A 19,785-nucleotide genomic window follows, 5' to 3' on the forward strand; every position below is an offset into this window, starting at 1 on the left:
GCAGAGGCAAGTGGATCACTGTGAGTTCAAGACCAGCCTGGTCTACAAAGCAAGTCCAGGACAGGCAAGGCTACACAGAGAAACCTGTCTTGAAAAACAAAAACCAAAACAAAACCCAAAAAAAAAAAAAAGAAAAAAAAAAAAAAAAAAAAAAACCCCACCAAAACAAACAAATAACAACAACAACAACAAAAAACAAACAAAAAAAGAAAAAAAGAAAAGAAAAAAAAAAAAAAATAAAATGCACATTAAGTTACAAAACCAGAAAGCCGGGCGTGGCAGTGCACGCCTTTAATCCCAGCACTTGGGAGGCAGAGGCAGGCGGATCGATGTGAGTTCGAGGCCAACCTGGTCTACAAAGTGAGTCCAGGATGGCCAAGGCTACACAGAGAAACCCTGTCTCGAAAAACAAAAAACAAAAAACAAAAAACAAAAAAAAAAAAACAAAAAAGTTACAAAACCAGGGAAGGTCAATTGGGCTCAGTTTTGCGGGCGGTAGCTGCTGCCTAGAGAGAGGGGAGCGAGACTTTGTCTAAGTGGGCAAGCCACCTTCCCTGGTCCTGGGGTTGGGAGTGACAGAATGCTCTGTTTTGGTTAGAAATTGAGGCTCTCTCTTTCTCTCTCTCCTTCCAATAGCCAGGTCCTTGGAGGCGCCCTGTCACCTACCTGCTCTCAGTTTGCTTCTGGCTTAGCCATTTGTGGGTAGCTTTCTATGCTCCCTTCCCGACTCGCTCAGCCTGCTAGAACAGGCTCCCCACAGTCTGTCTTCCCAGCGACCCTCTTCACGCTCTCACGCTCTTCCCTGCCCCTTGGAGACCGGGCTCTCAAACTTGTCTCTGCTTAAATTTATGTGCGTCCCTTACAGGTTCCGCAGGGACACTGGCCTCTTCCCTGTAAGGCTGAACTCCAGGTTTCTCCAAATAAATCCACTTGTCTATCTTCTGCCGGATGCCCTCTGTCAGCCTACAACAGATGCCATCATTTCTCCAGCTCGCTCCCCAGTTTGACTCTAAGGTCTGAACTCAGTTCATCTCCAGCTGAAATTGCAGTCTTCCGGTCAGAATCCGTTCCAGAAACCCGCCAACTTGGACTGAGTCTCCCAGGCCGACTTCACTTTTTCTTACTCTGTTCCAGGCTAGACCCAAACGCGCCCCGCACGCACCCTCTCTCCCCGCAACCACCTGCACCTTCTAAGAAATACTGCGGATTCTAGGCTAAGCCCAGTCAAGGGAGGGTTGGGGCGTGGCCTAGGATGGGCGTCTCCTAGGCCCCGCCCCGCCCCGGCCCCGCCCCCGGCCCCGCCCCAAGCCTCCTACCTCTGTGTGTTGTTGCAAGCCCGGTGCATCCTAGCTGGCCATGGAAACTCCAGCACAGCCGCTGCACCTTCTCCCCCTGTTGCTGCTGCTTTGTGGTAAGGAGACATCTGGCATGGGGACTCCATCTCCTCGGGACTTTGGGATCCACACGGACTCTCACTTTTTCCACACTGAGCTTAGGCTGCGCCCACATTTTTACCAGAGTTTGGAAAGGACGCATGCATACTGATTCCAGCGCAGCCCGCAGGTTTTGCGGAGGGTCTTCACGGCTCCCCAAGGCAAAGGGCCTTGGGCTGCAAGGGACGCAGTAGTTCCCTTGCGGGACTGTAATGTCCTGAAGCCTAGGGACACTCCCGTGAGGTGGTGAGCCTCCCATCCTGCCCTGTGCACATGGCACACAGGTGTGGGCTCCTAGAATGCCTAATTCTTTTCCTGTGAGAAAAGAGGGCTCAGGGAGAAACACTGCTCTCACAAAATAGAAATGGAATAAATAGTAAGCCTGTTTTGAAAGGGGCGTGGGTGGCATAAAGCTGGAAGGAAGACATATTAAGGGAGCCTAAGGAAGCTTGATGGGGCAGGAAGTAGGGATGGATATGATTAAAATACATTGTATGCATACATAAAATTGCAAAGAATAAAAATATTATTAAAAAAAAAGGAAATACTAGCTGGGCGTGGTGGCACATGCTTTTAATCCCAGCACTTGGGAGGCAGAGGCAGGTGGATTGCTGTGAGTTGGAGGCCAGCCTGGTCTACTACAAAGTGAGTCCAAGACAGCCAAGGCTACACAGAGAAACCCTGTATCGGAAAACCGAAAGAAAAAAAAGAAAAGAAAAGGAAAAAAAAAAAAAAAGAAATACTAAAAAAGGAAAAAAAATGAAGTATCTTACTGAAGAGGGTACATGTACATGTATGTGTGTATGCTTGTGTGCAGGCATGTATACATGTGCCTGTGTGCCTGTGTGAGCATGTGTGTGCATGTGTGCCTGTGTAAGGGTTTGATGTGAGAGAGCTTGCCAAGTGTTAGAGCTGCTGGGGAAGACGAGTGCCTGGCCAGAACTGGGTGCTGTTGGCAGGAGGGTGTGGGCGTGTCTGTCCTCCAGGGCCACGGTCCCCGGGTACCTTAGGATGTTTTCCCTACCCTTCTGGCTCAGCCTCCTTGGCTGTAAGATGAAGTCAGACCACTTTACAGTCTCTTCCTTGGTGCTGATGACTTGGGATGTGGTCTGGGAGTTGGGACAAAGATGGGATGGACTTAACAATTGGTTCTCTCGCCTTGAAGAGGTTTCTGTGTATAGAGTGGGTGCCTAGGCTAGGGTAGAGCTTTATAGTGAAGGACTGGGACTGTGGCCATGTCCAGTTTCGGGATTTCAGTGAGCCTCCAGTGCAAGGCTCCTCTGGTGGGGATTTTGGTTTTTAGAGGCAGGAAGGTCCTGAGTTTATTTTGAAGGACGCTGTGTCTCCTGACTGCTTCCCGTGTGGAACTGGGAAACAGTGTAGACAGAAGCCGCATGCAATCCTCATTAGTAGCCCTGGTCTCCCGTGGACCCTGTCCCCAAGGGCCACCTTCCTGTCCTATCTCCTTCTCACCCAGGGGCCAGGTTCAGCCTTCTTATACACCTGGCTGCTGTGGGTCTGGCCAGACCAAGAGTCAGAGATGAAACATGTGCACTGTTACATGCAGCCTGGCCAAGGTGGGATCTGACCTCTGGCTACACTCTGGAAGGGAGAAGCAGCCAGTGTTCCCTAGCTCGTAGGAATGATGACACCTCTGGAATTGTCTTTAGGCTGTATAGAGTGGGGGTGGGGAGGTGTCTGGTCATTGCAGAGAATAGCATGAGGAGGCCCACCATTTCTAAGCAAGAATGGTCTGGGCCTGGGTGGGGTGCTCCCTTGGAATTCTAAAGTGCTCTACAGGGAACCTTTGATGTTACTCAGGGTTCTGGAGTGAGGAGTCCGGCAGGTGTCCAGCTACTGGCTTTTAGCCTCAGTTTCCCTAACTACAGCATGGGTGCAGCTGTGGAATGTTTCCGTGTTGATTGGCTTGATTCAGTTCCAGTTCAGGCCAGGCACTCTGTGCTGCGGGGACAAAAGATTCACCGTAAAGCATAGGATGTGTAGGATGCGTCTCGCACACATGCTTTCACAGCACCGTGAGAGAGCATCCCCAAAACCTGTGTAAGGGTGTGTGCACACATATGCGTGTGCATATGTGCGTGTGTGTGTGTGCGTGCATGCGTGTGAGCACGTATGTCCACGAATGTGAACACGGTGCCACAGCTTTTATTATGACTTTCAGTAATGGTACCCTGTCACTGGGTCATCTGTCACACTGATCTTGAGCCGCGTAGGTGGTGAGCTCTGCTGGGGACTTAAGGCCTCGAAGGAGGTGGTTTGTTAAACACAGCCATAACAGTTTTAGTACTGGAGCTGCCTGGGAGGTCTCATTTGTTCCACTCCCATTACAGATAAGGAAATTGAGGTGGAGGGGTAGGGAGGGACCCTCCCTAAGCAGAGGCACAGGGGACAGAACTGCCCAGAAACTCCAGCACCCCGCCCCCTCTCACCCGCCCCCGCAGGCCAGCTGACCTTGGCCTTTGGGCTCCAGTCTGGCTGTGTTCATTTCCACAGAGGATGAGAGAGCCTGGTTTCATTTCCAGATGACTGGTGACAAAAGGCCTTTCTCTAGAAAATGCATCTGGTCGGCTATTTATTCATTTCTTAGCATCTGGAAGTCACTGAGACAAAAGATGCACAGGCCCAAGTGTTCTTTGTTTCGGAAAGGAACCATTCAGGATGGATTTCCACTCTGATTCAGTCCCTGGGGATTTTACAAGGATCCAATAGCTTGAGCAGCAGTGACCCTCCTTCATGGCGTTCCAGGGGTCTGGTGTCTTTATCCGATTGCTGTCACTTTGGGTGGGTTATAGGGTGGTGCCAGAAGCCCTTTACGCTTTGTATGCACCTGAAATGGCAACAGACTGGGGGTCCCCTTGGGAGGGGACTGCCTGTGACCCACAGGTACATGTCAATGGTGGGTCTAGAGCATTTTCACAACACTCCAGCCAGGGAACTTCTGTTAGCAGGTCTGCCCGAGGGTGACACGCAGTCCTTGATGGCACCTCACAACTGTGTGGGACAGATTTTTGCTGTGCCATGGCCCAGAAGGGTTTAGGGATAGAAAAGGATTCTGGGAATAGGCAAAGATTCTAGGGTTCACAGTAATTCTGGGGGTACTTGGAGAGACTGGAATTTTTTTTGGATATCTGAGGCACATGGAGATTTTGGGGTATGTGAAGATTCTGGAGCATGTGGATATTACAGGGCACAGAGAGGTTCTGGTGGTGTGGAATTTCTAGGGCACATGGAATTTATGAGGTATGTAAAACTTCTGGGGATCATCACAATGCTGAAACATATGCAAAGCTGGGGCACCCAGAGATTCAAGGCAGAGCTGGGAGACAGGTGTATTGTGAGAGACTTCCCACTCCTTCCTTTTAGGTAGTTGGGTTCACTTGGCTGAGGTTGGTAAAGTCACGGGGGAAGGGCTGAGCAAGCCTGTTCTGAACAGATGTGTGTGTGTGTGTGTGTGTGTGTGTGTGATAGAGAGAGAGAGAGGAGAGAGAGAGAGAGAGAGAGAGAGAGAGAGAGAGAGAGAGAGAGAGAGAGAGAGAGAGGAGGGAAATATGCCTCCTAGGCTAGGACTTTGATTCATTCTGACTTCCAAGATGAAGTGAAGGAAAGAAACAAGGAGAGAGCTGGGTAGTGGTGGCACACGCCTTTAATCCCAGCACTCTAGAGTCAGAGGCAGGTGGATCGCTGTGAGTTTGAGGCCAGCCTGGTCTACAAAGCGAATCCAGGACAGCCAAGGCTACACAGAGAAACTCTGTCTTGAACCCGCCCCCCCAAAAAAAACCACACCCAAAAAACCAAAACCAAAACCAACCAACCAACCAGACAAACAAACAAACAAACAAAAAAACCAAGGACAGAAGAGGACCAAGGAGCAGAAGAGAAAGGAGGAGGTGGGGGAGGGGAAGGGGAGGAGCCTTGATGGTCTGGCAGCTGGTTGTCAGGGGAGGCTGAGGGGGCTGTTTCAGGTCCATGTCTAGGAGGGCAAGAGTGGGATGCGAGTAACCAGAGTGTGTAGCTGGTAAGGGACTTGCCTGGCTGACATCTACTGAGACGCTGGGTGGAATGTTAGGACCTATGCTAGGGTACTGAGCGGAACCCAGGAAGGCCTGACAAAGCCAGATCTGGGAACGAAGACAAGTGGATGTTTAGAGCCTGTCCACGAAATGCAGGGTGCTTTTGGAACAAGGAGGCCTGAGACAGAAAGGAGCATAGTGTGTCTTCCCCCTCATGTGCCTGTATGCAGTCCCTAAGGTCCTCCTATCCAGGCGCGGACCAGGGCTGTGTTCCTACCTCCACATCATCAGGCGTGGCAGGTACAGCTGAGCAGAGGACAAATGGCACCTTAGATGCTCCTGGCTCAGATGCTCACTCTGTGTTTGGTCCTGGGTAAGCAGCTTTACTTCTAGACCTTGGCCTCCCGGCCATTTAACTGCAGGGCGCAAGAAGAAGGATGCTTTCTTGAGCTTAATTGACCAAAGAAGGTGAAGAGTCAGGGGTTGAAAAGGGGAACAGGCCTCTGGTCCAGAGACACTGAGGCTCAGCGATCAAGTGAACAGCAGGTGGTTGCTCCACCCTACCCCACCCCCGCCCCCCAGCCCACTTGCTGCTTTATGCCTTACTCCTGGATTGTGGTCCACCGACCTGCAGATGGGGCATCTTCTGGAGCTTGTCAGAGGTTAACTGCTAATCTGAGTATGTGAGAGGAGAGTGGGCACCTGGTGAGGCCTCTGAGCAACAGCCTGCACATCTGAGTTCACATGTATTGTCTCTTGATCCTTCTCAGCCTGGTGTGTACATTGGAGAAGACGCCTTGGGGGCTTTTTAACAAACAAGGCCTCTTGGGGCCTCACCTCACCCATGCAGCAGCCTGGACTGTGGCCTGAGTGTGTTTAGTGTGCCGCTCACTCAGCTGTTCTGTGGTTCTCCTGAGAGAGAGAATTATCTAAGAAGGGTTGGGCTGAGAGCCCTCAGCCCCCGTTCTTTTGAGGGGGCTCATTATGGTGGCCCCAGCTTACATCAGGGAGGGCTTTTTTTTTTTTTTTTTGCCTCACCTTCAAAAGGTTTTCTTTCTGTGATGGTTGATCTTGGTTGTCACCTGACTCGCTCGGGAAGAAGGAACCTCAACTGAGGAATTGCTTCCTTCAGACTGGCCTGTCTTGATTGCTAATTGTTGGGTAGTCCAGTGTGAGTGGTGCCACCCTTAGGTTGTATGAACAACATGCTTAGGCAGCCAGGAGCAGTGAGCCAAAAGCAGCTTCCCTCCATGGCTTCTCTCTCCAGCTTCCTTCTTGCCGTGTTTTCCCTTAATGATAAACCTATGAGCTAAAATAAACTGTTTCTGGAGCAGTGGCGCACACCTGTAATCCCAGCACTCAGGGAGGCAGATCCAGGCTGATCTCTGTGAGTTCGAGGCCAGCCTGGTCTACAAAACAAGTCCAGGACAGCCAAGGCTATACAGAGAAACCCTGTCTCAAAACAAAACAACAAACAAAACAAAACAAAACCCCCCAAACCAAAAAACCCCATTTCTTCCTTGGCGTTTATTTCAGCAGCAGCCAATGGATAATCAAACTAGGACACCTAGCAGAATTAACCCCTTCAGAGCACTTCAGAGCCTAGAGCTGTGCTAAAGCAGAGCTTGGCATCTGCATCCTGAGATGCACAGAGCTGTCAGCAGTGTGAGGGACCAGTCTGCAGCCTCAGGGCCCTGGAGGGCTGATTTACTGTTGGGAGTAGCTGGAGTCTGTGGGAGCAGAGAATAGGAAACTGGGGCCCAGTGGTATCAACTCTTCTTTCTTTCATTCTTTCCTTCTTTGGTTTTCAGGACAAAGTTTCTCTGTGTAGCCCTGGCTGTCCTGGAACTTGCTCTGTAGGTCAGGCTGGCCTTGAACTCAAGGAGATCCACCTGCCTCTGCCTCCCTGGGATTAAAGACGTGAGCTGCCACTGCCCGCAGCCCAAGACTTAAAGGAGATTTTGTAAGTAGACACCCATGAAAAACATCAGAATTTTCTAAGTTTTCTTGATTTTTTCCCCCCAAAATCTATTTCTGGAGCTAGAGAGATGGCTCAGATATTAAAAGTTAAGAGTATTTCCTGCTCCTCCAGAGGACCTGAATTCCAGTCCCAGTGCCCGCATGGAGCAGCTCAGAACCCATGAAGTTCTAGAGGATCTGAGACCTTTGTTTGGCTTGTGAGGGTACCTAGACACATGTGGCATATGCTCATGCATACACACACACACACACACACACACACACACACACACACACACACACGCCCATAAATAAAAGTAAAATAAAATCTTTATAAAAATCAACTTCTTCTTTAAATTATTAAGAGAAAAGCTTCATATTCTTGTCCCTTTTTGGTTTTAGTGTGTATATTTTGATGATGTGTATATTTTGGTATGCATATTTTGATGTGTATATTTTGGCATGTGTATTTTGGTGTGGGTATTTTGATGCTGTTGGTAGACAGATAAAACTTCATACTGTTGTATCCTGCTGTTGAATTGAGCCCTTTATTGTGTCTTACCTAGGTGTCTATTGCTGTGACAAAACACTATGGCCAAAAAGCACACAAGGAGGGAAGAGTTTATGTGGCATGAAAGGAAGTCAGGTCAAGACCTCAAGGCAAGAATCTGGAGGCAGGAACTGAGGCAGAGACCATGGAGGGATCTGCTTACTGGCTTACTTGCTTACCCACTTTGACTTCATATATAATGCAAGACCACCTCCCCAGGGATGCCATCACCCAGAGTGGCCTGAGCCCTCCCACATCAATCAAGAAAATGCCCCACAGACTTGCCTGCACGCCAATCTAATGGAGGCGTTTTCTCAGCTGTGGTTTCTTCTTCCCAGGTGATTGGCTTGTGTCAGGTTGACAAAACAAATGAACAAACCCAACCAGGATAGTTGCTAAAGGTCTTCTTTATCTTTGGAGATACATTTTTGTTGCAAAGTATCAAATAGAACTTGTGGTTCTGGAATTACAGAGGGTTGTAAACTATCATGTGGGTCCTGGGAATCGAACCGAGGTCCTCTGGAAGAACAGCCAGTGCTCTTAACTACTAAACCATCTCTCTAGTGTTCTACCTTGTCTTTTTTTTTTTTTTTTTTGAGACAGGGTCTCTCTGTGTAGCCTAGGCTGCCCTGGACTCACTTTGTAGACCAGGCTGGCCTCAAACTCACAGCGATCTGCCTGCTTCTGACTCCTAAATGCTGGGATTAAAAGCATGTGCCACCACGCCCGGCTCTACCTTTTCTTTTTGAGGTACGATCTCTCACTGAAACCAGAGCTCACCATTTGACTAGACTGGTTGGCCAGCAATATCTACAAACACACCTTTCTCAGAGGCAGTGCTAGGGTTACAGGTGCACAATCTTGTGCTCTCTGTCTCTGTCTCTGTCTCTGTCTCTCTGTCTCTGTCTCTCTCTGTCTCTGTCTCTGTCTCTGTCTCTCTGTCTCTGTCTCTGTCTCTGTCTCTGTGTCTCTGCCCCTCTCTCTCTCTCTCTCTCTCTCTCTCTCTCTCTCTCTCTCTCTCTCTCTCTCTCTCTCTCTCTAGCTCTGGCTGTCCTGGAACTCACTATATAGACAAGGCTAGCCTTGAACTCATAGAGATCTGCTTGCCTTTGTCTCCCAACTGCTGAGACTAAAGGCGTGTGCCATCGTGCCAGGCTTCCCACGCCAGGTTTTTATGTGACTGTTGAGGGTCCAAACTCAGGTCCTCATGCTTGGATGCCACACACTCTATCAGCTGAGCCATCTTCTCTGCCCTGGGTGGCCTGCAACTTGCTACATAGACCAGGCTGGCTCAGAACTCTCAGAGTTCTGTCTGCCACTGTCTCTTGAGTACTGGTTTTACAGGTGTGTGCCATCTTGGGCCTCTCTTTCATTCTTGATTTAGTGATTTGAATTCTTTTATTTTTCTTCTAGTTTGCTGTTCGATCATTCATTCATTCATTCATTCATTCAGAGACAAGAGCTTGTCTAGTGTCCCAGGCTGGCCACCAGGGATGAATGACATTTTATTTTAAGTTGGGTTTTCTAGGATTCTGCCTCGAGCATGATGGTCCACGGGGCAGCCAGTGCTCAGTCTGAAGCAGTGTTTGAGCTCACTGAGCTAGCAAGGCCCCAGTGGGTCAGAGAACATTTCCATCTTCCTCACACCTGCTCCCCTAATTCTAGAGTGGGTGTGGCTGGGGACCTGCAAGGATGAGTGGGATTCTGAGCGTGCTTCTCTTGGTGGCTTTCTTGTCCTCTGTATCAAATTTTCACTTCTTTTGTCATGTCATTTGTTGCTCCTCTTTTTTTTTTTTTTTTTTTTTTTTTTTTGCTTTTTCGAGACAGGGTTTCTCTGTGTAGCCTTGGCCATCCTGGACTCACTTTGTAGACCAGGCTGGCCTCGAACTCACAGCGACCCACCTGCCTCTGCCTCCCGAGTGCTAGGATTAAAGGTGTGCGCCACCACGCCCGGCTCTGTTGCTCCTCTTTTTTTTTTTTTTTTTTTTTTTTTTTTGGTTTTTCGAGACAAGGTTTCTCTGTGATAGCTTTGGCTGTCCTAGACTCACTTTGTAGACCAGGCTGGCCTCGAACTCACAGCGATCCACCTGCCTCTGCCTCCCAAGTGCTGGGATTAAAGGCATGCGCCACCACACCCGGCCGTGCTCCTCTTTTTAAAGGTCTTTACATTCATTCATCTAACTATCTGTCATCGTCATCTCTCTCTCTTCATCACCATGATCATGATAATCATTATCTATCTATCTATCTATCTATCTATCTATCTATCTATCTATCTATATCTATCTTGCATGAATGTTTGTGCACCAAAGTCACATGTGGAGCTCAGAGGACAACTTAGAGAAGTCAGTTGTCTCCCTCGACCATGTGGAATTTGGGAACTGAATAATGCTGTTGAGCTTGAGGGCAAGTGCTTTTACTGACTGAGCCATCTCACCAGCTCACATTTGGCTGACCTCCTCTTAATGGCTCATCAGTGGAGCTCTGCTGTTTTTGACACCTTTGGCATGGGCCTCTGCTCTGTTCCACAGTGTAACCCATCTGCACTGCCAGATCTGTGGCAATTTCTGTGCCTTAACTGCATGCCTTTGCCCCTAGGTGGGACCTCAGTGTTACTCTCCTGGATGCTGAGGTGTCACAGTGGCCTGATTCTACCAGAGAGGCCTCTCTGGCCTAGGAGCAGACATTGGCAAAGGGGACTGCAGCTCCTGGCTTCCTTGGCTTTCTTCCCCCAGTGTCTCTTCCGTACCTGCAATCTCAGTGAAGAACCCAATATTACTTGCTGGCCATGCTTGGCCATCGCCTCTGTAGAAGTAGGGGCTGGGTAGGGAAGGAGCCTCTGTCTTCCTCGACTCATTGCCCCAAATGGTCTGAGTTTCTATAGCATGTGGTTCAGGGAATGAGATGTATGTGTTCCTCCTGGGGTGGGGGTGGCAGGTAGCCCACACTGGGAGCTGGTGTTCTAGGGAGGATCCTTCCTCCTTGAGGTTGCCTTGGTTAGAGCCTCTATAATTGGTTTTTTGGCTTTTTCCAGATAGGGTTTCTTTGCGTAGTCTTGGCTGTCCGAGACTCACTTTATAGACCAGGCTGGCCTTGAACTCACAAGATGTAAAGGTTTTCCTAAACAGTGTTCTCTCTCTCTGTCTCTGTTTCTCTCTCTCTCTGTCTCTCTGTGAGCATGTGTGTATGTATGTGAGCATGTGTGTGTGTATGTGAGCATGTGTGTGTATGTGAGCATGTGTGTGTGTGAGCATGTGTGTGTGTGAGCACATGTGTGTATATGTGAGCATGCGTGTGTATGTGAGCATGTGTGCACATGTATGTGTATGTGTGTGAGCATGTGTGTCTCTCTCTCTGTGCATGCGTGTGTATGTGAGTATGTGCGTGTGCATGTGTGTGTGTATGTGAGCATGTTTGTGTGTATGTGAGCATATGTGTGCGCATGTGTGTGTGTATGTGAGCATGTTTGTGTGTATGTGAGCATATGTGTGCACATGTGTGTGTGTATGTGAGCATGTGTATGTGTGCATGCACATGTGCGTGTGTATATGGAGACCCAAATTTGATGCTGCATGTCTTCCTTGATCACTCTCCTCTTGATTTCTGGGACAGGGTGTTCGTCTCCTGAAGACCTCCCATTGTTCCTCATCCTGGCCTTTGTCTGCCCGTGCTGTTTCTGGGCTGGGCAGATCCTTTGAAGGCAAAGGCCACGCGTGGGTCTGTGTTGCACTCCATCCAGCCTTTGACTTTATACCTCCTTGCTCTAAGCTGTATGACTTTAGGCAGGCTCTGTCAGAGGTAGGGTGTCAGGCCCCCTGGGGCTTCTGTGAGGCCAGAGATAACCAGCCCCGTCACTGGCTGATGTTATCTTCCTGCCTTCTAGTCATGGCTGCTATTCACCGATGCCATAGAGCGTTGAATGCCCCAACTTATCTTCTTCTTGCTCTAAGCCCTGCCTGCCACCTGAACAACCCATAATAACCTGGGTAATCCTGTCAGCGCCCACCTGTTCCTGAAGCTTTCAGCTTTTGCACCAGGCCCTACTGTGGCTTAGAAGCAGCTCTGGCTGTCCCCTCTCCTGTCACCACAGTCCAGAGCATGCATGGGTCTTGTGCCTGTGGTTGTCTGCCTGCACAGCCCTCACAGCCCCTGGTGGTCAGCCTTGCCCTTTGTTACACTCTGGCATCAACTTCTTCCTTTTGAGAGCTAGGATGCCTGTGTTTCCTTCTTGTACCCTGGATGACAGGTCCCCTGAAGACAGGAGCCAATTCCTTTTCCCCCTTCCCTTTTAAGTGCCCAGCACAGCTCTCTACATATATGTCCAGAGTCTTTTGCTAAACCTCCAAGTGACAGGGCTGGGGAGCCGGCTCAGCATTTGAGAGCACTGGCTGCTCTTGCAGAGGTCCTGTATCTGGTTCCCAGCACCCGCATGCTGCCCCCCAATCTGTCCTCTAGTTCCAGATGTTCGGACACTCTTTTCTTGCTTCTGTGGGCACTGCACACACATGACACAGAAACAGTACATGTGGGCAAAACAGCCCTACACAGAGAATTAAAAGTAAAATGCTTTGCAGTCACAGCAGGCCTCATCTTTAGGTACAGGCTTACGGGGGTGGGGGTGGGGCAGACAGGGTCCTGTGCTACTGGTGGCTAAGGGACAGCAGGACACTGAGTATGTGGCTGTTCCCTGTAAAAGAGAACTCAGGGACTCAGACGGAGGCCAGGCCCTGGGTGCCATGTTTTGAGCTCTCAGATGAGCCATGCCCACAGTGTGCAAGTGAACAGGTGTGAAGTGTAAGTGTGAAGGTACGAGAAACCAGGCAGAGGCAAACCCCAGAGGTCTTGATTGCTCCTCTGGGAGAGATGGGGCACTGGTACCTGTGGCTGGGGTGGGGTGGGGCTGTCCTGGGGACATGTGCTCATCCTCTGTCCACCACCTCTCACATGTAGTGGGGATCCAGTGCAGAGCCAGGCTCGTGAGCCCTCTCCTCTGTCCTCACAGCTCCCTAGGGCTTCTGACTGCTCAGTGTCAGAAAGGGAAGGCAGCTGTGAATGTGCACACATTGGGTCCTTTCTGTCCCACCCCACTGGTGATAAGCCCTAGTGGCACCCAGTGTGGTCATCCTGGGTTCTTAGATCTAGGTGTGGGCAGGCACAAAAAGAAAAAGGCATCCTAAGCGTGCGTGTCCAGGTCCCAGGTGTCTGGGAGCCCTGTTATCTGGCTTCCAGGCAGCACTGCCTTTTCACGTTCCCCTGCGGGTGCAGCTTTGCTCTCTGCAGGCGTGTGACCCTTTACCAGGTGACTGCCAAGGTGGGCAATAAGGCCCTCACCCCTGCTCACTCCGCAGATTCTGCCCTCGTTCACTCATCTGTTCCTAGAAGAATATTGTGTGGCCTTAGGGCCATCCATAGGGTGAGCGGCAGAGCCTGCCCTGAGCCAGATCCCCAGGCTTCCTGCCATAGGTGGGATGGGCTGAACCTCTGGCTCTTGTCTGTGAACTTGGGGCTTCTCTTTGAGGATTCAGAGGGCTGTGGCTTCCCTTCTGAAATCTGGGGTGACGGTGTGTGTGTGGGGGTGCTGCACCAAAACATGTTTAGATCTGGACCCACTATTTCCTTCAGGCGGTTTTAATTAGCAGGTGGAGAAAGTGGGACCCTGCTAGGTATGGCTGCCCTCAAAGTATGCTATGCAGCCATTCATTCCACACGTTTTTGCTAAATGAGGAAAGTGAGCAAGCATTTGCAGTAAGATGTAAACATGGCTGCTGTGAGAGCCCTGTGGACGTTTACCTTTTTAGAGATGGGGAAACTGAAGCTGAGCTGAAAATTGGTAATAATAGCCAAGTCTCTCTCAGTCTAAGCAGGAATTTTCTCTCCTGTTTCCTCTAGCCCTTCACTGGGCTTCTAGGACACAGAGAACTGGGTCGTACTGCACCCCCCAGGATGTAGACAGCTAGACTCTACACCTCCTCCGAACAACAACTACACACACACACACACACACACACACACACACATACATGCACAGATACACATAGACATGCACAGACATACACACACAAACATGGACACTCAAAGACACTAATGGACACACACACAGACATACACTGACATGCAAGGACACACACACATATACACACACACGGATACACATAGACATTCACAGATATACACACACACACACACACAAACTTGGACACTCACGGACACGAATGGACACACATGGACATGCAAGGACACACACACACACACACACACACACAGATATAGTAGGGCTATAAACCGCCCACATTCTTTTCCCCTTACTCTGTTCAAGACACAGCAGGATTGTACACACCAGTATACAATTAGCAGGAATCTGTACATCAACCCACTAAGCCACGCAGAGATGTGTTTCCATTGCTTATATGATGGGAGCAAACTAAAGCCTAAGTGAAGGAAGTTTAGAAGCAGCAGTTGTGCCGCCTGGAAGTAGGATGGCCATGACAGGAGTGACATCTGGAGAGCAAGATGGCGGGAAGAAGACATTTCTGGTTCCCACTAGGAACATGCGTGTAGAACGAAGGTGTGAGGTAGAGGGGTAGTGTGGTGAAATCCCGGGTGACAAGCAGTGTCAGGCCTGAGAGTTCCACGGACTTTCTCATTGCTGGGAGCATGAGTCCCTGCGGGGCCTTAGCCTCAGGCCTCCCAGAATTGAAGCAGGTTATGACAGGGCTGGGAGGTCTCTACCAGCACAGAGCCTTCCTCAGGACTGATGTAGACATCCTGAGCCGCTGTGTTGAGTTGGGGGCTCCTGGATATGCCCAGGACCTCTGCCCATTCCTGAGGATTCTGGCCCAGGGCTGCTCCATGGCTTTCTTCTTGTGTCAGGGTCAAGGAAGGGCTGTGCTAACATCGGGGGTGGGGGGGTGGGGGCTGTGCTTATGTTAGTGGGGGTGGGGAAGTGGGGTGGGGGTGTGGTGGGGTAGGGTGGCCGTGCTTACATCATCGGGGGGCGGGGCTGTGCTTACATCAGCAGGGGGGGCTGTGCTGCTTGTCAGTGTTCCCTGGATATCCCTTTTCTCACTGTTGCCCCTTCTAGGTGAGTGTGCCCAAGTGTGTGGCTGCAATGAGACAGGAATGCTGGAGAGGTTGCCCCGCTGCGGGAAAGCCTTCGCTGACATGATGCAGAAGATTGAGGTCTGGAAGTGGTGCAACCTGTCGGAGTTCATCGTGTGAGTGCCTCGCTAATCGCTAATCGTGGGAGCCAGCTACGGGGCTGCTTGCCCTCTGCCTAGCCCTGTCCCTTCGCCCCTCCCATACTTCTGCTCATGGTCCTGGGCACATGGTCCTCACCCACAGACCTCTCACCATTCCCACCTAGCTCTGCCTACATACTGCCCTGGCCTGCCAGAGCTTTTGGGGTCTGCCTGGCTTAGCCACGTGGAGCTGTGAGGATGGTTGTGGGCGGTATCTCTGGGCATGTCAGTGGAAAGGCTTGGGAACATGGAGTGAACAGCACGTGGTTCGCAATACACTTAGAGATGAGGGGGCCTTTTGAGGCAAAAGGCTGTTTTTGGGGTCTTTATGACTCCTTGTTCCAGATGCCCTGAGAACTTGGGTATCTCCAGGGCTGTGTCAAAATGGAAGCCCAGGGGCCTCTGAGTCTGGACAAGGACTCTGGGCCTCCTTGCTTGTGGGTCTTCCTCATAAAGATTACCTGGGAGGCTTTGAGAACCAGCCTACGATGAGTCAGGATCCTGCCCAGGAGGAGTGGACGCGGAGGACTTGGGACCCTGGTAGTCTGCCTCTCCCATTGGTCATCCTTATTCTGATGCTTCAGGCAGTTCCGAGTGCAATGACATTTTTTTTTTTTTTTTGAAGCTGCTTTTTTGGAAGTAGCTCCTTCCTGTTACTGGGCAGGCCCCTCACTCCTTCCTGGACCGGCACAGGAAGGAGGAGGTGGGCCCCTGGCCTGGCCCCACGGGAGACTGGGTCAGGATCCTCTTTCTCCTGTGTTTATCCTTCATCAGAACAGGCCTGGGAAAGTGCTGTCCTGGGCAGAGCTGCTAGCCTTGGGCAGACATCCGTCCTCTCAGTTTCCTCCAGTACCTCTTAGGTGACCTTGGCCTGAAAGACTCCACTAGCAGGGAGGTCACCCCCTTTGAGGGCTGCTCACTGCATCCTGGACTGGGGGGGGTGGGCTCCATGGAAATCCTCACACATCAGGCTGAGTTCTGGAGCCTGGTAGTTGTAGCCCCTGGCTAGCCTATAGAACCAACGAGAGTCTGGTAGGGCAGATGAGGTCAATCTCAGGACGTTCTCAGGGAGCCTGTCCCAGGTTAGCTCATTGCATCCCGTCAGAGGGGGTAGAGGGGCAACTCTGCAGGAGCGGACAGGCAGGAGCTCATAGGTCTACCTGGCATGTGAGAGCAGATTGATTTGATTGGGAGGAAGCTGGCCCTGACCTCAGGCAGACTCTTTTCTCAGGATGCCCTAATCATGTGGCTGTGGGCCCCAGACAGGGAAACATATATGGTGTTGGGGAGGTTCGCGGCTGAGCAGACATTGCGGGCCCTAGGGGCGTATAGCTTCAAGGGAGCAGGTGAGGGTCACAGATGTGGGAAAAGGCCACGGCTGCAGACGACCCAGTCGGAAGTGACTTCTAAGGCCACAGTTTCGGTAGGTGGCCAAATGGGACTCAGACCAGCCGGTTCCCTGCCTGTCTGTTTGGGTCCTGGGGTGGGGCAGGTATGAGGGGTGTTGGGAGAGCTGCAGCCCCGCCTCCTACCTCTGCAGGTACTACGAACACTTCACTAATTGCACGGAGGTAGAGACCAACTTCGTGGGCTGCTTCTGGCCCAACCCACTGGCCCAGAACTTCATCACTGGCATCCACAGGCAGTTCTTCTCCAACTGCACTGTGGACAGGACCCACTGGGAAGATCCCCCGGATGAAGTGCTTTTCCCGCTTATTGCGGTGCCGGTCTTGCTGACCGTGGCTATGGCTGGCCTGGTGGTGTGGTGCAGCAAGCGCACCGACCAGCTCCTGTGAGGGTCTGCCGGATGGAAGGCCATGCCTGGCAAACTGGAAGGATGCTGCCTTGGGGCTTTTGAGAGCTGCCTCTGTCTGGTCTGCTTTGGCCACACCTTACCTGGTCTCGACAGAGTCCTTCTGCCCAGGCTGATGCCGCCCTTGCTGTTTAGCCTGCTGCCTGGTGGGGCTCAGTCTGCCAATACAAGTGCTTCACTTTTTTTGGCGGGGGGGGAGAAAGCACCAAAGCTCATAACTGTGTACCAGGCACGGAAATCATCTGTTGCCGAGCCCCACACTCCCCAGGCTAGGCTCCCTAGTCTCCAGCTGTTTCAGGCCCAACCCCAGGCCAGGTCCTGACGCATTTCTAGCCCTGACCTCTGACTCACTACTACACTTGATCAGAGAGGGTAGGCAAAGGATCTGGAAGATGTGGGATCCTGAGCCCTTCAGTCCGGGAGACTGAGTACACACCCTCTGTTGGACATGAAGGATAACCTGGAGACTGAGGAGTGGAGTCATTAGGAGCCACACGTGACCTACAGATCTACCTGTCTTCTGTCTGATCCATCACGGTTCTGTGTTCAATGTGGACTGGAGCTGGGCCTTGGTCAGCCCTCCAGAGGCACCTACCCTGCAGGTGGGGCGTGGACTTCCTTCTTGAGAGGGATTCCTGGGAGTAAGACACGTTGAGTAGCGTGTCCTCAAGGGTTCTGTTCTGTCTGCTGATGTCTGTTCCTTTTCATTAAAGAGTCTCCCTACGTCTGGTATTTCTTGTTTTATTTCAGGGTATTTGAGGTTAGTTGGTGGGCCTCTCAGGTGCTTGGAGTGACGTCATAGGGGACTTAGCCCCACAGGAGAGGGTCCTGATGTTCCGCTTGAACACCCTCTCTCCTCTTCTCTGTTCAAGTTTTATCCAGAGGCCCTGCCTGTGGGTTTTGGGGGACAGAGGACCTGGGCAGATATGGCCAGCCAGATGCTGGTCAGTAGGTCGTGCTGTGCCATTTCAGGCTTTATCTGTGTCCCAGCTAGAGGACCTGCATCACTGGGTGTAGGCCGCTGACCTCTGTGTCCTCTCGCTAGAATCGGGGCTTGGAAGACCCCAAAGTTCCTGTGCCTTGGAGGCCCTGTTTCCCAACTTTACCCAGGTCCTGGCCCTAGAAACGGCCCCCCCTGTGGATACCATGAGGTTGCAGGTTTGGGTGGCTGGTTGAGCCTATGCTGGGAGGACAGCAAGGGACAAGAGCTGGCACCATTTCATGTTTTTGAAGAAGGCCAGGGTGTGGAAGGTTGCCCTGTGAATGTGAGTCAGCTCTGGCTCCTGGCACACCTCCTGCCACTCGAGTAGCACCCCCGAGAGAAGGCGCTATCTACCAACAGGATAACCCTGTGGATCCCAGACTGGTTAGATGTCTGCAGGTACCATACACAGGGGGCACACAGAACATTAGATGTTGTCTCAGTTAGGGCTTCTATTACTGTAAAGAGATACCATGACTACAGCAGCTTTAAAAAAAATACCTATTTATTGGCTCTTTGTGAATTTTACATCAGACACACCAATCCCACTCATTTCCCCTTCCCCTCGTACCCACTCTCCACTCTTGTAACATCTTTCTCAACAGAGAAAAAAAAAAATCTTGTGTGTCACAATGTGTCCCACAGTAAACCCTTTTGTCCACTCTCCTTTGCTTGCAAATATTCATTGCAACGAGCTGTTAGTCTGGTAATGAGGCCTCTGGCTTCTGCTGCTTTATCAATACTCTATCCTCACAGAGACTCCTCTTGGGTATTCTGTTGTTGCCCTGTGTCATGGAGATTTGGATCTGTAAGACTGGTCCCTTCGTGCACTCCAGCAATTCATTGATGGGGTAGATGTTGGGGTGGGCCCATTCAAAGCTCTGGATCTGGGCCTGAGAGATATTTGAGATGGACAGCCTGCCAGCTCTTCTGCTTTCACAACTTCACCAGCAACAAGGCCAGCTCTCCCCTGCTGCCCAGGTGAGGTACAGGGCCCACTCTCCCATATGTCGCAGCTGGTGAGGGACGTGGCTAGTTCTCTCATGGCTCCAGAGCCAACTCTCTTGCTTTCTGTAGATGGCAAGGGATGAGGAAAGGGACAAGGTCATCTCTCCCTTGTCCACACCATCTCCCAGCAGACAGGAGGCAGTGCCAGCTCTCCCATGCTCACAGCCTCAGGGCCAGCTCACCCGTGCTCCCACCCTCAGGGTCAGCTGTTCTGTGCTGTCCAAGTGAGGTGCAGAGCCTGCTCTCCCAAGTGCTGCAGCAGGGGAGGGGCAGGGACAGCTCTCCTGTTCTCCTGACCTCATGGGCCAGTTCTTCTGCTTGGACCATGGCCAACTCTTATAAAGGAAAACATTTAATTGGGGCTGGCTTGCATTTTCAGAGGTAAACCATTATTGTCATGACAGGAAACTTGGCAGAGTCCAGGCAGACATGTACTCTGGGAGGCTGGAGAAGGAGCTGGGGGTTCTACACCTTGATCGGCAGGCAGCAGAAGGGACTGAGGGCCACACTGGATGTAGCTTGAGCATATGAGACCTCAAAGGCCACACTTAAAGTGACACATTTCCTGCAACAAGGTCACACCTTCTAATAGTGCTACTCGTTATGGGCCAAACATTCAAACACATGAGTCTATGGGGTTGGTTCTATTCAAATTACCACAGATGTGGTGGCTTGTTCTTACATGATGTTCTGGGAGGGTTGATGAGGGCACAGCTCCGTTGCTGTCTGCCTTGACTCCCCTGATTTGAGCACCCCTGGGACATACTTTGA

The 19,785-nt window shown here is 51.1% G+C and overlaps 1 protein-coding gene across 1 annotated transcript; it reads left to right on the forward strand.

Moving 5' to 3' along the window:
* Positions 1–1,291: 1,291 nt before the first annotated feature.
* On the forward strand, positions 1,292–17,069 carry Ramp3 (receptor activity modifying protein 3). Its single transcript, XM_051164932.1, has 3 exons — positions 1,292–1,411; positions 15,055–15,187; positions 16,752–17,069. Exons 1-3 carry the CDS (start codon positions 1,357–1,359, stop codon positions 17,005–17,007), a joined length of 444 nt encoding a protein of 147 aa, XP_051020889.1. The 5' UTR covers positions 1,292–1,356; the 3' UTR covers positions 17,008–17,069.
* Positions 17,070–19,785: the final 2,716 nt, after the last annotated feature.

The sequence above is a fragment of the Acomys russatus genome, chromosome 22 (assembly GCF_903995435.1).
Source record: "Acomys russatus chromosome 22, mAcoRus1.1, whole genome shotgun sequence".
Lineage (NCBI taxonomy): Eukaryota > Metazoa > Chordata > Mammalia > Rodentia > Muridae > Acomys > Acomys russatus.